Raw genomic sequence first — 16,995 nt, 5'->3', positions numbered from 1 at the left:
CTGTCATTTCAGCCGTAAATGCCTGCTATCGTGTGAACATACCCTAAGCGTATGTTCACACGGCCAAATTTCAGACGTATACGAGGCGTATTTTGCCTCGTTTTACGTCTGGAAATACGTCTCAAATACGTCGTCAAACATCTGCCCGGTCATAATATTATTATTTCCCATCTGAAAATAAAGGTAATTTCTAAAACAAGGTTATGTATAAACATGAAGCAGTGTAATTTATGGATTCACACACACACACACACACACACACACACACACACACACACACACACACACACGAGTGAAGGAGGAAAATAACTGGAGTAAAACCAGACAAACACTGTACAATTCTCATTTACAAAGCAAAATATAAATAAGGAAAATAAGGTTGGTTATACTGTGAAACATTCATCCACATATCCACTAAATATCTACAGGAAAAATAAGCAAACCTTACTGATCTGTTGGCTATAGCTTTAAGGGCTTATTCAGAGGAACGTTGCGTTTTTGCGCACGCAAAAAACGCAGCGTTTTGCGCGCGTCAGCAGCGTGTGGCATGCGTATTTGGACCATGTGTGCGTGTATTACGCGCGTAAGACATGCGTTTTTCCTGCGCGTGTAAAAAACGCAAGCAGGTGTTCTGTTTACACCAGCCTACAAAAAGGCCAAGAATGCAACACCCCTGCTTGATGTGTGCACCTGTGTTTCTGAATTTGTGTGCTTTTGCTGCAACACAGTATTCAAACGAGTATTTGCGGTTACTTTGTATGCCACACTGCATTGATGCCACCTAGCTCCCTGGCCCGTGTCCTATTAGCATGGATGGTATCCCGGAGGTTTGGCCAACGCCGTAGCATGCTACTGCCACACCGGCGGACATCAGGTAGGATGTGGGTTCACCCAATAGTGGCCCAACGCACCTCTAAAGGGCATTTTCATACCCTCTATGCTGACCTCCGTCGTCACCCAGAGAAATTTCGCTCCTTTTGCCGCCTGTCTGTGCCTGCCTTTGATATGCTGCTGGAGCTGGTTCGGCCTGGAATAGCCTATCAGGATACCAACATGCGGCGCTGTATTTCCCCAGAGGGGCGTCTTCTTGTCACCTTACGGTATGTGTGGTTTCTTAATCAAGGTTACACATTGTTTTAGGTGCTTCATGTCCTACCTAACATGTTGGCTTTGTGGTTTGTGTTCCTGATTTCCTGTAGATTTTTGGCGACCGGCAATAGCTACCATTCCCTTCATTTTGAATTTCTTCTTGGAGTGTCCACTATTTCCGGCATTGTCCCAGCAACCTGTGTGGTCCTGTGGCTGAGATTGAAGAGCAGCGTGATCCCTCAGCCTACGGCCCAACACTGGCTTCGAATAGCCCAGCAGTTTGAAATCAACACTCAATTTCCCCACTGTATTGGTGCACTGGATGGGAAGCACATCCGTGTCCAAAAATCACCCCACTCTGGGTCTTGATACTTCAACTACAAGCAGTTTTTTTCAATAGTCTTGCTGGCCTTGTCGGACTGTAATTTGTGCTTTACCATCGTGGACATCGGGTCCTATGGAAGCTCTGCGGATGCCCGCATATTTCGCTCGTCCAGAATGGGCCAGCGTCTAATGTCTAACCAACTTGATGTTCCCGAGCCTAGCATCCTCCCTGGCACCAGCGGTCCACCCGTTCCTTATGTTATGGTTGCAGATGAGGGTTTTGCCCTCAGCAGACAAGTCATGCGTCCATATGCGCGTAGGGGCATGGATAACCGTAGGCGCATTTTCAATAACCGGCTAGGCAGAGCACGGAAAGTGGTGGCATGCGCCTTTGGCATCATGACCAGCAAGTGGAGGGTCCTGATGACAGAAATGCAAATGTCGCCGTCAAATGTGACATGTGTGATCAAAGCCTGTGTTGTACTGCACAACTTTACCCGCATCCATGATGCAGCTCATGATGGGGAATAATGTTAACAACTGCACCCACCACCAGCCTCGCCCAGGCTGCTCGGCCAGGGCGGCCACCGACATCTGGCCTGCGAGTGCGCCAGCAATTTGCTGAGTATTTTGACAGCCAGCCTGGAGATGTACCCTGGCAGAACGTAGCCATTTGAGTTGTGGTGAAGTTAGTATTATTTTGTCGAACGTCTGTTTATCCGTCTAGTCCTTTTTTGGTTTGGGGGGGGGGGTAGGGTTAGGGACTCGCAAAACTTGAGGCCCCTTGACATGGGTTGCGAGCTTAAAGCTCGGGAGGGGTTTGGAATACCCTTTTTTTAAGCCAACAATTCCCAGACATAACATCCTCTTGTGTAGACAAAGGATTTCCTGCCCTATATGTCAGCGCCCCTTTCTGCTTGAGTAAAGGTAGGTATGGGCAAACAATAACTATACTAATAACACCTCAGTTCCTGGTATTCCTAACCCCTTCCGATCAGCAAAGACCTCAACGATGTTGTGGAGAAATGTCATACCGTCCAAGCCTCTTATGCCATGGCACCTCATAGCGGTAGAGGCTGTAGAAATCGGTGAGCTATGCAACAGAAGGATTGTCCACACGGGAGTGAAATATATAAAACTTTGGCGTTTGTTATTTGCACATACACTCCATAACACAAAAAAACACACGCGGGAGAGCATACCCCAACAAAAAATGGCACCAACATGATGCATTGCATAAAGTATCCTGGAAGGATTCCTAGGCTGTCATGGCTTCTTTACATTTGGCCTTAGAACACACGCTCCCCTACAGATTGTGAAAGGCATGGGGCGGCGAGGTGTAAGCAGACATATCAGCACCACTATGCTGTCCCCGGGCCTGATGAGGATGTTCCTGCACAGCATAGTGGGGATGATACTGGGTCTGGTAGCCATGAGGCTGCATGGGAGCCTGTAAACTTGGGGCAGGTAGGGAGTATGGAGGGAAGTGACGGACAGGGCCAGCCATTGGGCCAGGGGAGAGGTATCTTGGCCCTGGAGGATATTGCGGCATCTGCGATATGCCAGGGGCAGGTTGTGAGGGCCCTGGCAAATGGACCCCCGCGGAGGGCATAAAGACACTACGCCACTGCTCGATAGCTGTGAAGCACCGCCCTGGACTAAGCGGGGGTGTAGCACTGTCGAGTAGCGACAGCATGTTGGATTGCAGCCGCGCCAGCCTATGCACTGGTACCCGGCGCATTAAAGGTGCCATGCTGCGACAAAAAAATTAGTGGTTGTCCTCATCAGCTGCACGCCGCAGGTACTCCAGAACACGCGCGTCCACCTGTGCACCTGCGGGTGGGTTGACAGGGCGTCTGCGGCGGGGTGCTGCATGGCTAGGTGGCACTTGGTCCGGTGGCCCAGTTTCAGGCGCTGAGGCAACGAACAGGATCCTCTCTGGTGGGGTCCGGGGTTAGGGTGACCAGGGGAGCGGCGGCTTCGGACGCCTGGCTAGACTCGGGCCGTGCCTCCTCTTCCGACGCGTCAAGAGTGTCGCTAGTTCTAGAATATAGGGGAGACGTCAGTTGAGGAACACAATTTACTGTGCAAACACAAAGCAGCTTTGGCTTATCTGACATTTTTGGGAGGTCACGTTTGCAAAAAGGGACAACAACGAGTACTTACGGTCGCATGTCCATTATTTCCCGCAGGAACAACAGCTGCTCATAATAAATATAGCGGCGCTTCCTGGTGCCACCTTCTCCGCTGCGGCCGCCGGAACCATATTCTCTCCGGAACTGGTCACTTGTACGTCGCCACCGGCTCTTTACATCGTCCACTGTATAAATAATAAAGAACACATCATTCAAGAAACACACCAGATGTTACTGCGCACACAGACAGTGCATATAAACTACTGTACCACACGTCCACACAAGAACACACCTTACTTTCTGATACTATAAAGATGCCACTGAACGGAAACGTTGCCAATGACAGGCATTGATTCAACAGGGACGCAATAGGCAATATTGATGGCATTATACACATATATGTCGACACACATATATACACTCACCAATGCGTTGGCGGTCACGGGTGCGGCTGTCGGCCCACTCCTGCTCGAACAGCGCCTCGGCAATATGCTCCCATGCTGCCTCCTTGACTGTCCAGTCATGGTATGACTCCGCATGGGTGTTCCATACCTCAGGACGCTCCTGAACTAAAGCGATGAGCTTAGCAACATCCATCTGGCGAGGCATGGTGCAAGCTGCTTGTGGTGCTGGAGTAAACGGTTTGGCCTCTTTTTGAAAACCTGTTCTCTAAGCTACTTCCTGCTTTTCTGCTGGTTTCAACTAGTTAGGTCAAACTCCTTAGCATAGAGACAACGTGTCCTGCGTGAAAAACGCGCGTTCGGCGCAGGTGCCACCGTATGACATGCGTGATTTTCACGTGCCCATTGACTTCAATGGGTGCGTGATGCGCGAAATACGCAGATATTGAACTTGTTGCGTTTTGTACACAGCGAACAAACGCTGCGCAAAAAACACGCACTGTTTGAACTGCCCCATTGACTTCTATTGGGCTATGCGTGGCGCGCAAAAAAACCGCGCCCTGCACGCACGCAAATCATGCTCATGTGCATCCCCCCTAATAGTTAGAGTATGTCTACCTTTGCAACCAATTTTAGTTCATTGTTTAAAAGCATCTAAAGTGGAGACTGATTGCAAACCAACCAGGTGTAGTCTTATCCTTCAGTCATATATCCTTCTATGGGTAAGTTCACACAAGGCAGATTTGTTGCAGAAATTAATGCATCTGAATAGGTTTTGTAGTAAGTCATGAACCTGCTACAGAAACATCCCCATTCACATGTATGGTATTGAGTTTAAAGAGACTCCGGCACCTTTGAGAACACCCTAAAACTACAATAATCAGTAAATCGCTTGAAAACGCTCAATTCCGAATCTGTAATGTTTATCTTTGTACTCATTTGCATTCACCCGATGTAAACCTGCAAACAGGCCGTGCGCTGCATGCTGATGCACAGAAAGGACTACAAAGCTTGGCGATATAATGGAGAGGACTCCAAGGACTTATAAGCATGCAGCGCACGGCCTGACACAAGGGAATGCAAGTGAGTAGAAAGATAAAAATTACAGATTCTTAACTAGTGTTTTTAAAGCTATTAACGGATTATTGTAATTTAGGGGGGGGGGGGTGGGGGGGTGACAGAGTCCCTTTAAGTTCTGCAGCAAATCTGCCACATAAGAACTTAAACTATTAGTCCTTTTATTCCTCTGGCCAGAGGTCGCATTACATATTTTCCAAAAGGGTAAAAATACTCTGCTTAGCATTTTTGAGGAGTATTTTTAGCCGAGGAGGAGTACATAATTTACAGTAAGGGTATGTGCACACACACTAATTACGTCCGTAATTGACGGACGTATTTCGGCCGCAAGTCCCGGACCGAACACAGTGCAGGGAGCCGGGCTCCTAGCATCATACTTATGTACGATGCTAGGAGTCCCTGCCTCGCTGCCGGACAACTGTCCCGTACTGTAATCATGTTTTCAGTACGAGACAGTTGTCTTGCAGCGAGGCAGGGACTCCTAGCATCGTACATAACTATGATGCTAGGAGCCCGGCTCCCTGCACTGTGTTCTGTCCGGGACTTGCGGCCGAAATACGTCCGTCAATTACGGACGTAATTAGTGTGTGTGCACATACCCTAATTCAAATCAACAATATGTAGGAATACGTGGTGTTAAAAAACCCAAATTTATGCAGGTAAATATTAACGCGGTAACAGGACTTGCTAATAAGAGGTGTAGATAGCTTTTATTAAATGGATGTATTTGTTTTTTATGCAACTTTTAAAATAACGTTTCGCAAGTTTTTTTTTTTTACCATACAGTTTCTATGTGTCCTGTATACATAGAAGTTGCATCGTCTTGTTTGAAATCGCTCAACTGAAAGCTGGCCCTGCGTGTTCACAACTTAGATGTGATAGTTATTAGCTGGATCTTGTGTGTCAGAGGCACGTAGGACCAGCTTTCAGCTGAGTTGTCAGTTCAGCTAAACTGCCAAACGCGGATCAGACCGGACGATACAGCTTCTATGTATACAGGAATTAAGACTTTTTTTTTTAATAAAAAGTGAATTAAAAGTTGCATAAAAACACTAAACACAGGCTCTAAATTAGTAAAAAAAAATTGCAAATTTACCTCCATTCACATCCAGAGCTGCACATCACTCTCAGCTGGTCTGTACTGGAGATCAATAAGTGAGGAAAACGTGCTCCATCAACCCTCACTCGCCGGACAGTAGGCCAGCATGTCGGAGAAAGTGTCTTCATAGTAGAGCTGCTAAAAGCCTGCTCAGGTGCCAGAACCACTGGGCTGCAGCAATAGACGTCACCAGCTCAGCCTCTGATCGGCTTATTCAGCTGGCAGCATGGTGATAGAGGTTACGAGCTCAGCCTCTGATTGGCTTATTTAGCTGATTACGTCTAGTGCTGCAGCCCAGTGGTGTCGGCACCCATGCGGTCTTTCAGCAGCGGTGTTATCTCCGGTATGAAAAGGAGTTAAGTCTCATGCGTGGAAATACAGATTTAAAAGCATCCCCTCAAAAGTATTTGAACCCTTTAGGCGTTTCACAGGAATTAAAGCAATGTAGAGGTGAAATTTACCAATTACATTTTTTTTGCTGAAATTCATTTGTAATAAATTTTTTCCTGTAACACAGAAGGTTTTACCCAAGAAATGCAACTCAATATTTATTGCCCGGATTCTGCAGTTTTGAGAAATATCCAACATGTGGCCCTAGTGTCCTAACGTACTGAAGCACAGGCCTCAGAAGCAAAGCAGCACCTAGAGGATTTTGGGGCCTCCTTTTTTTAAGGACATTTTAGGCACCATGTCAGGTTTGAAGTGGTCTTGTTGTGCCTAAACAGTTGAAACCCCCAAAGAGACCCAATTTTGGACACTACACCCCTCAAGGCATTTTTCTAGGGGTATATTTAGCATTTTGACACCAGTTTTTATGAAGAATTTAGTGGAATTAGTCTATGAAGATGAAAATCACTTTTTTTCTGCTATGAGTAAAGGAGAAAAAGCACCCCAACATTTGTAAAGCAATTTCTCCCGATTACGACAATACCCCATATGTGGTCATAAACTGATGTTTGGACTCACAGCAGGGCTCAAAAGGGAAGGAGCGCCTTTTGGATATTGGAGCGCAGATTTTGCTGGAATGGTTTTCGGTGTCATGTCGCGCTTGCAATGCCCTGGAGGGACCAAAACAGTGGAAACCCCCCAAAAGTGACCCCATTTTGGAAACTACCCCCAGAAAAATTCCATGAGGGATGTATAGTTAGCCTTTAGACCCCACATGTATTTTGTAGAATTTAGTGGAATTAGGCCCTGAAAATTAATATCAACATTTTTGTCCACTAAAATGTTTAATTTTTTAATTTCCACAAGGGATAAAAGAGAAAAAGTACCCCAACATTTAAAAAGCTATTTCTCCTGAGTACGGCAATACCCCATGTGGTCATAAATGTTTTTTTATTCGAAATTAATTAACCCTTTCAGGACTGATCCTTTTTTGCGTTTTCAATTTAGTTTTTTACTCCCCGCCTTCCAAGAGCCCTGGCTTTTTAATTTTTCCGTGTGAGGGCTTATCTTTTGCGGGAGGAGTTGTAGTTTCTATCGACACCATTTAAAAGTACTATATAATGTACTGGGAAACGGAATAAAAATTATTTGCGGGTTGAAACTGGAAAAAACTGATTCCTACATAGCTTTTGGGGTTTTGTTTTTACGTGTTTCACCGGGCGGTAAAATTGACAACTTGGTTGAGTTGTAGCTTTTATTGGTACATACAACTTCTTGTTCACTTTATTACTTTTTTTTTTTTTTAGAGCTGAGGTGACCAAAAAAACAGCGATTTTGGCGGTTTAAATTCTTTATTTCTTACGGCGTTCACGATGCGCAATAAATTAAGTTTTACTTTATTCGGCAAGTCGGTACGATTACGGCAATACCATATTATATCGTTTTTTTTATGTTTTGCAGGGTTTGCACAATAAAATCAATTTTCTATAAAATAATTTATTTTCTTTGTCACCATATTCTGAGAGTCATAACTTTTTTATTTTTAAGTCAAAAAAGCTGTGGGAGGTCTTGTTTTTATTAGTACTATTTTGGGGTACATGCGACTTTTTGTTCTATGTCTTGGGAGGGGTGGTGACCAAAAAATAGTTTTTCCATTTATTTGGTTGGCATAGGTTTTCATTTATTTTGTTGCAGTGTTCACCGTGCGGGAAAAATAACATCATAGTTTAATAGTTTGGGTCGTTATGAACGCAATGATAAAAAAAAAAAAGTACACATATTTTGTAACGGTTTCAACAGACTTATAGGAAAAAAAAAAACACCTGATCGCTGCTAGAATACATTACACCACCTAGTAGTGTAACGTATTCCAACTGTCAGTGTGACATCACAGTAACTCTGACAGCAAGCCTGAGGCTGGCCCTCATAGGCTTCTATGCATGGCAGACCTGGAGACCGTTGTCGGGCCTCCGGTTGACATTTCAAACCCCACGATTGCATGGGGGCTGCCGATGCGCTACAAACCCCCTAAATGCGGCGATTGCCGCATTTAAGGGGTTAATTGCCGAAATCAGCGGCGATGAGCCGCTGATCGGCAACACTGGAGTGTCAGCTGTCGAGGACGGTGTGCATCAGGAATGAGACAGTGACTTCCTGTCACTCTAAGAGGAAGCCTATCACACATTATTACTACTTGCACATGATACACTATTCATTTACTTTTTACTACATATCCCATGCACCACACGCCACTCCCCTCAATGCTAGTGGGAGTGGCTATTATTTAACACACCTGAGCACTTTCCTTCAGCAGCATTTTTGACCTGGCTGCGTCCTGTTGGGATTATACCTGCCCAATTTGTGAGTATGGCCATTTTTTGTGTTTAATATTATAGGTCCCACTTTTTTTCTGTAATATCGATGTGGGTTAAGACTTAAAACAGTATTACAGGGGTCAGCAACCTTCGGAACTCCAGCCTGTTGTGAAACTACAATTCCCAGCATGCCCTGACAGTCTTTGGCTGGAATAATAAGTCCTTTGATTGTCAGTAGTAGTTTCGCAACAGCTGGAGTGCTGAAGGTTGTATTACTACTCAGTGCTGTGACAAGCTCTCATTCTATACCATAAAAATATGGGCTAATGTTAATGAGATGACATCACAGTCACTCTGACAGCAAACCTGAGGCTGATCCTCATAGGCTTCCATGCATGGCAGACCCGGAGACCGTTGTCGGGCCTCCGGTTGACATTTCAAACCCCACGATTGTATGGGCGCATTTAAGGAGTTAATTGCCGAAATCAGCGTCGATGAGCCGCTGATCGGCAACACTAGAGCGTCAGCTGTCGGGGACGGTGTGCATCAGGAACGAGACAGTGACTTCCTGTCACTCTAAGAGGAAGCCTATCAGGACCAGCCAGAAGGTTGGTCCTGATAGGCTTCTGTGCATGGCAGACACGGAGGCCATTGTTTGGCCTCCGTTTGCCATGCTAACGATCGGCAAACCACGCGATTTCAGAGCGGGGACTGCCGATATGCTAGAAACCCCTAAAATGCGGCAACCGATCGCCGCATTTAAACGGTTAGTTGCCGAAATCAGCAGAAAAAGGACCCCTGGCCGGCAAGAGTGGAGTATCAGCTGTCGGTGACAGCTGACCTCCAAAATCCCGACCGTCTCAGTAACTATACGTCCTCGTGCGGGAAGTAACCTCCCGCCACGATGTATAGTTACTGACTCGTGCGGCTAGGGGTTAAGAGGTTGTCCCACCACAGCAAGTGCTAATAAAACGATCCCATGTCAAAAAGTTAGTTATGTATCTATTTAAACGCATTACAAAATCTGTATTAATCCATAGACATGACCCCGTTTCCTTATATGGCGCCCCCTGCTGTTTTGCGCGTATGCCGCTGTGCACTTCCGTCCAGTAATGCTATAGCTGGATACATATGTGAAGTCTGTTTCAGCGTGCGTCCGGATCTAGAGAGCACCTAGCGACGGATGAATTCACTAGATGCTCTTTGCCTAGTGTCTTTGACTGATCTTTCTCACGGTATAGCATCCTGTGTGCAGTAGTGGATCCCTGCTATGCCGATATTCAGAACATCATAGGATTATTTATAATGGTTTGTAGTGAGCAGAGCAGGGAGGGAGAATCATACTCCGGCAGCGATATGGTGGCAGGGGAAGGGGCTTGTAGGAAAGTGTCTCGCAAGATCCGTCACGTGTGCCACCATAAGATCCATCCTAATGTTAAGGGCCCCACAAGATATCGCTTGGGGGACACGTGGGGGCACGAACCTCCTAAGGTTTTATAGTGGAAAGCATGTGTTTTTGTGTATGTTTTCTCTTAGGGTATGTGCACACACACTAATTACGTCCGTATTTGACGGACGTATTTCGGCCGCAAGTACCGGACCGAACACAGAGCAGGGAGCCGGGCTCTTAGCATCATACTTATGTACGATGCTAGGAGTCCCTGCCTCGCTGCAGGACAACTGTCCCGTACTGTAATCATGTTTTCAGTACGGGACAGTTGTCCTGCAGCGAGGCAGGGACTCCTAGCATCGTACATAAGTATGATGCTAGGAGCCCGGCTCCCTGCACTGTGTTCGGTCCGGTACTTGCGGCCGAAATACGTCCGTCAACTACGGACGTAATTAGTGTGTGTGCACATACCCTTACCCTTCCCTCTTTTCTCCCTTCATGTCTATATTTTTAGAATGGTACTTACTGTCTTGGCATCCCCTGTGTAAGCTGTGGTGGTGGCATGAGGCGGTTCCAGATGTTTCTGTCTCCAGGCAGATTATTCTTTGGTTCCAGGTGATTGGACCTGGGTCAGCAATGCATTTGCAGGTTCCAGAACTTTCTATCTCTAGGAAGATTTTCTGCTGGCATCAGCTGATGGGACATTTGAATTTCAAAGGCGGGAAAATGGGCCATAAAAAAAGCCGTCGTGTTCAAGCAGTTCATTTTGAAGATTTGGACCGACGCACACCCTCCCTCCTTCAGGTCTTTGATTTCCTTCTTGTCGTTATATTTTTTTAGAGGGGTTTGTCACCCTGCTAATGCTGGGCGAACTTTTTATTTTATTGGTTTAAATATTGATATTTTATTAGTTTAAGATTTCAATATATCGTTATTCTGTTTTTAATTATTATTATTATATGTTACTCTGGATAAAAAATGGCCACAAAGTTTATTAACCCCTTAAGGACGCAGCCTAGTTTTGGCCTTAAGGCTCAGAGCCCATTTTTCAATTCTGACATATTTCACTTTATGTGGTAATAACGTGGGAATGCTTAAACCTACCCAAGCGATTCTGAGATTGTTTTCTCGTGACACATTGGGCTTCATGTTCGTGGTAAAATTTGGTCGATATATTCAGTGTTTATTGGTGAAAAATTGCAAAATTTAGAGAAAATTTTGAAAAAATGGCATTTTTCAGAATTTAAATGCATCTGCTTGTAAAACAGACGGTTATACCACCCACAATAGTCACTAGTTCACATTTCCCATATGTCTACTTTAGATTGGCATCGTTTTTTGAACATTCTTTTATTTTTCTTGGACGTTACAAGGCTTAGAACATAAACAGCAATTTCTCATATTTTTAAGAAAATGTCAAATGCCTTTTATTTAAGGTACCTGTTCAGTTCTGAAGTGGCTTTGAGGGGCCTATGTATTAGAAACCCTGATAAAACACCCCATTTTAAAAACTAGACCCCTCAAAGTATTCAAAACAGCATTTAGAAAGTTTTTTAACCCTTCAGGCATTTCACAGGAATTAAAGCAAAGTGGAGGTGAACTTTGCAAATTTCATTTTTCTTGCGGAATTTCAATTTTATTCATTTTTTTTTCTGTAACACAGAAGGTTTTACCAGAGAAACACTACTAAATATGTATTGTCCAGATTCTGCCGTTTTTAGAAATGTCCCACATGTGGCCCTACTGCGCTCGTAGACTAAAACACAAGCCCTAGAAGCAAAGAAGCACCTAGTGCATATTGAGTCCTCTTTTTTATTAGAATATATTTTAGGCAGCATGCCAGGTTTGAAGAGGTATTGAGGTGCCAAAACAGTAGGAATCCCCCAATAGTGACCCCATTTTGGAAACTACACCCCTCAAGGAATTGATTTATGGTTGTTGTTACCATTTTGACCGCACAGTTTTTTCACAGCACCTATTTGAATTGGGCTGTGAAATGAAAAAAATGTCATTTTTTCCAATAAAATGTCATTTGTGATCAAAATTTCTTATTTTCACAGGGAACAAAATACCCCATTTGGTTGCCCAATTTGTCCTTAGTGTGGCAATACCCCATTTGTGGTGATAAACTGCCGTTTGGGCCCATGGGAGGGCTCAGAAGGAAAGGAGCGCTATATGTTTGTTGGAGTCCAGATTTTGCTGGATTGGTTTTCGGGTGCCATGTCGCATTTGCAGAGCCTCAGGGGTATCAAAGCAATGGAAACCCACCAAAAGTGACCCCATTTTGGAAACTACACCCCTCAAGGAATTCATTTATGGGTAATGTGACCATTTAGACCCCATAGTTTCTTCACAGAACTTATTTGAATTGGGCTGGGAATTAAAAAAAATATATATTTTTTCCAATAATATGTCATTTTAGCTCAAAAATTCTTATTTTCACAAGAAATAAAATACTCCATTTTGTTGCCCAATTTGTCCTGAGTGCGGCAATACCCCATTTGTAGCAATAAACTGCCGTTTGGGCCCATGGGAGGGCTCAGAAGGAAAGGAGCGCTGTGTGTTCTTTGGAGTCCAGATTTTGCTGGATTGGTTTTCGGGTGCCATGTCGCATTTGCAGAGCCCCAGAGCTATCAAAGCAATAGAAACCAATCACAAATGACTCCATTTTGGAAACTACACCCCTCAAGGAATTCATTTATGGGTGTTGTGACTATTTTGACCCCATAGTTTTTTCACAGAACTAATTTGAATTGGGCTGGGAATGAAAACAAAATTATTTTTTTCAAATAATATGTAGTTTTGGCTGAAAATTTCTTATTTTCACAAGAAACAAAATACCCCATTCTGTTGCGCAATTTGTTCTGAGGGCCGCAATACCCCATTTGTTGTGATAAACTGCCGTTTGGGCCCATGGGAGGGCTCAGAAGGAAAGGACCACCATTTGGCCTACTGGGGATTTTCTAGTGCGAAGTCATGTATGCAGAAGCACCTGAGGTACCAGTACAGTTGAAACCCGCAAGAAGTGACCCCGTTTTAAAAACTACACCCTTAAGGCATTCATCTAGAGGTGTAGTGAGCATTTTGACCGGAGACCTACACCCCATAAACTGTAATGTGGGTTCTCCCGGGTATGGCAATACCCTACATGTGGCTGTTATCAGCTGCCTGGGCACACAGCAGGGCTCAGAGGGGAAAGACGAGGGGGGATAAGCTGTGCGGAGTGGATCAGGGTAAGTAAAATTGGGGTAAATTATAAACCAAGGGATGTATGATAAATTTTAAAACACTCTTTCATACAGAGCTCTGGTTATTCGGGACACGTGTCACATTGATATATTGTGTCATCCCTTATCGCCCTCTTATAGCAGACTTTGCACCTCTATTGACTATTTCCCTTCTTGCCAGTTTGGGGAACTTCCCCTGGAAAGTGTTGCCGCCCTGGTACGATGCGTGTGGCTCCGCTTCCAGAAGTACTGGGTGCCCCCCCTTCTTGGTCCCTAAAGATTAGGTTCTTGATAATCACCTCTTGAAATTCCAGGAAAGTTCCCGTCTGGCCTGCACATCGACGTAGCACGTACGCATTGTACAAAGCCATCTGTATGATGTGCACGGCCAGCTTCTTATACCACACCGCATAGCGCTGTAGGGCTTCAGGGCTTGATCTTACAAGTCCATCCCTCCCATGTACCAATTGTAGTCCAGGATGCAGTCTGGTTTGGGGGTGGCCTTTCCTTCATATATCCTAAACCTGTAGGTATACCCTGATGCACTCTCGCAGCTTATACATCTTCACGCCATACCTTGCCCTCTTACCCGGCAGGTACTCGCGGAATTGAACCTTCCCTTTAAAATGTACCAGGGACTCATCAATAGAAATACACTTCTCGGGGTGTATGCTTGGGAAAACCGGGCACTGGAACGGTCTAATAGGGGTCTCCGTTTATACAAACGGTCAAAACTGGGGTCATCTCAGGGTGGGCACGGCTCATTATCAGTATAATGTAAGAAGCGAAGTATTGCCTAATTTATTTATTTTTTTAGGTTCCAGTTCAGTTCTGAAGTTGCTTTGAGGGGCCCATATATTAGAAACCCCTATGAAATACCCCATTTTAGAAACTAGACCCCTCAAAATATTCACAACAGCATTTAGAAAGTTTATGAACCCTTTAGGTGTTTCACAAAAATTTCGAGCAGAGTAGAGGTGAAATTTACATTTTTTTTTGTCAGAAAATCCTCTTTATACCATTTTTTTTATAACACAAAAGGATTTATCAGTGAAACGCAAATTAATACGTATTGCCCAGATTCTGCAGTTTTGAGAAATATCCCACATGTGGCCCTCGGGCGGTAATGGACTGAAGCACCGGCCTCTGAAGCAAAGGAGCACATAGTGGATTTTGAGGCCTCTTTTTTATTAGGCACCATGTCCGGTTTGAAGAGATCTTGTGGTGCCAAAACATTGGGAACCCCCCAAAAGTGACCCCAATTTGGAAACTAGACCCCTTGAGGAATCCATTGTAGTTTTCTTGGGGTGCATGCGGCTTTTTGATCAGTTTTTATTCTATTTTTAGGTGGCGTGGTGACTAAAAAACAGCAATTCTACTATTGTTTTTTTATTGTTTTTTTTTTTTTACAGCGTTCACCGTGCGCTATAAATGACACATTCACTTCATTCTGCGGGGCGATACGATTACGGCGATACCAGATGTTTATAGTTTTTTTTATGTCTTATGGCGTTTGCACAATAAAATACGTTTTGTAAACAATCATTCACTTTTTGTGTTACCTTATTCTAAGAGCCATAACGTTTTTATTTTTCAATCAATAAAGCCGTGCGAGGACTTATTTTTTGCGTAACGAACTGTAGTTTCGATCAGGACCATTTTTAGGTACATGCGACTTTTTGATCTCTTTTTATTCCATTTTTTGGGAGGTGAAGTGACCAAAGAATTGTGATTGTGGTACGGTTTATTATTTTATTTTACGGCGTTCATCGTGCGGGATAAATAACGAAATAGTTCTGTAGTTCAGGCCGTTACGGACGCGGCGATACCAATTATGTATAGTTTATTTGTTTGTTTATATATTTTTATTAATAATAAAGGACTGATAAGGGAAAAGGGGGGATTTTTACTTTTAAATCTTTTATTTTTACACATCTTTTTTTAACTTTTTTTATACTTTATTACTTTGTCCCACTAGGGGACTTGAGGGCAGGAGGCCCTGATCGCTATTCTAATACACTGCACTACATGCAGTGTATTAGAACTGTCAGCTACTCACTGACAGCAAGCATAGTGGGTCCTGACGTTGTCAGGACCCACTAGGCTTCCGTCTATGGCATAGCCGGACGCCATTGTTTGGTGTCCGGTTGCCATAGTCACCATCGCCGGCCGCTATCGTGTAGCAGGCCGGCGATGGCAGCTTAACCCCTAAAAAGCCGCGATCTCTATAGAACGCGGCTTTTAAGGGGTTAATCAGCGGGGACACAGCGATCGGTCCCCGCTGTAGGAGCTGTGACAGCTGCTGAACAAGACAGCAGCGTCACAGCTCCTGTATGTGTCGGGAGGACGGCCGAAACGGCCGTTACTCCCGTGACGTACTATTACGTCATGGAGCGCGAACGATACAGCTGCCATGACGTAATAGTACGTCAAGGAGCGGGAAGGGGTTAAAAGAAATTGTTGTCTGATTTATTCTAGTTGGTAAGTTTTAGTGGGGTCTGTGATACTATGGGATTACTGTGTGTTGCATATCAGCAGTGAAATACCAATACAAAAAAAAAGGAGATGGAAACGGTATTTTGGGAGCCAATACAGCTCATTAAATTCACTTTATAACGCGTTTAGGAGGTTTAATTAGAGGAACAGGTGGTGGGATAACCGCTTGAATTATAAGATGACCATCCAAAATATCATGAGATGGATAGCAGACAGGGGCACAGGAGTTTGCGCAGACAGACAGACCAAATGATAGCACATAGTTACCTTTCCATGATACAACAGGAGCAGCACTCTTTTTTTTCCCCAATCATCTAGTGGGGTCCTATCAACCTGAATTCATGAGTCCTCCCTACTAAGGGTCTCTTGATCATCTTCCTCCTCACGAATATCAGACCACTCCTGAAATCATATTTAACTAGCAGTCAGTCCACAAATTCCACTTTACCATAGGATACAAATGTTTCAGTACATGCCAAGTGCACGGCTGATTTTTTTTGTGGGGTTGGCAGAATGTGTAGTGATACATTTTTATCATTGACCTTTATGGAACAATGGAGTGCACATAGTAATATTGTCGCAATACGAAGTCTACATGGACATAAGAGGAGATAAAACTTACCGGTGTGTCGTCTGCACTGAGACCAATGTCTTCCCCTTCCATCAAGTATTTTCCCCAATCAAATGGCTCCTCTTCCTCTATGATTAATCCACACAACAGGTCAGGAAAATGTAATGATTTACATCGATTTGACTGTATATTCTCAAGTATCGGTCTTGTTTTTTAGGTTTTAAATAACATTAAAACAAAACATTCATTACAGTTATTAAAGGACGGGTGTCGAAATTTTTTTTTTTATATATAATATTGCTTTTAGTATGTTATTAAAATACATTTTATTTGTGTGTTTGTGTTTTACTTTTTTCTTTCTTTTACTTCTCTATGGGGGCTGCCATTTTGTTTTTCATCTCTGTATGTGTCGATTAACGATACATACTGAGATGGAATACGGCAGCAACAGTGCATAGGGCACAATGAACGGGAGCCGTTACAT

At 44.2% G+C, this 16,995-nt stretch overlaps 1 protein-coding gene across 3 annotated transcripts in view; it reads right to left on the bottom strand.

Annotated features, from left to right (window-relative positions):
• Positions 1 to 2,408: 2,408 nt before the first annotated feature.
• The window catches only part of LOC142740885 (gamma-tubulin complex component 5-like), a 29,992-nt gene continuing 15,405 nt past the window's right edge, over positions 2,409 to 16,995 (bottom strand). Inside the window, exons 4-7 of one of the 3 annotated variants that reach the window (XR_012880905.1) lie at positions 16,563 to 16,637; positions 16,208 to 16,342; positions 3,580 to 3,733; positions 2,409 to 3,456 (exon numbers count right to left, since the gene is read on the bottom strand). Coding sequence is in view for 1 of the 3 variants with exons in the window: in XM_075850310.1 (XP_075706425.1) it covers positions 16,280 to 16,342; positions 16,563 to 16,637 (138 nt within the window). In the remaining 2 variants the exon portion in view is untranslated. Of the gene's footprint in view, positions 3,457 to 3,579; positions 3,734 to 16,055; positions 16,343 to 16,562; positions 16,638 to 16,995 lie in introns of those variants that run through there. The other 2 variants (XR_012880906.1, XM_075850310.1) reach the window with 2 other exon arrangements.

The sequence above is a fragment of the Rhinoderma darwinii genome, chromosome 2, assembly GCF_050947455.1.
Source record: "Rhinoderma darwinii isolate aRhiDar2 chromosome 2, aRhiDar2.hap1, whole genome shotgun sequence".
NCBI lineage: Eukaryota > Metazoa > Chordata > Amphibia > Anura > Rhinodermatidae > Rhinoderma > Rhinoderma darwinii.
This window is presented reverse-complemented; position numbering and strand designations above follow the sequence as displayed.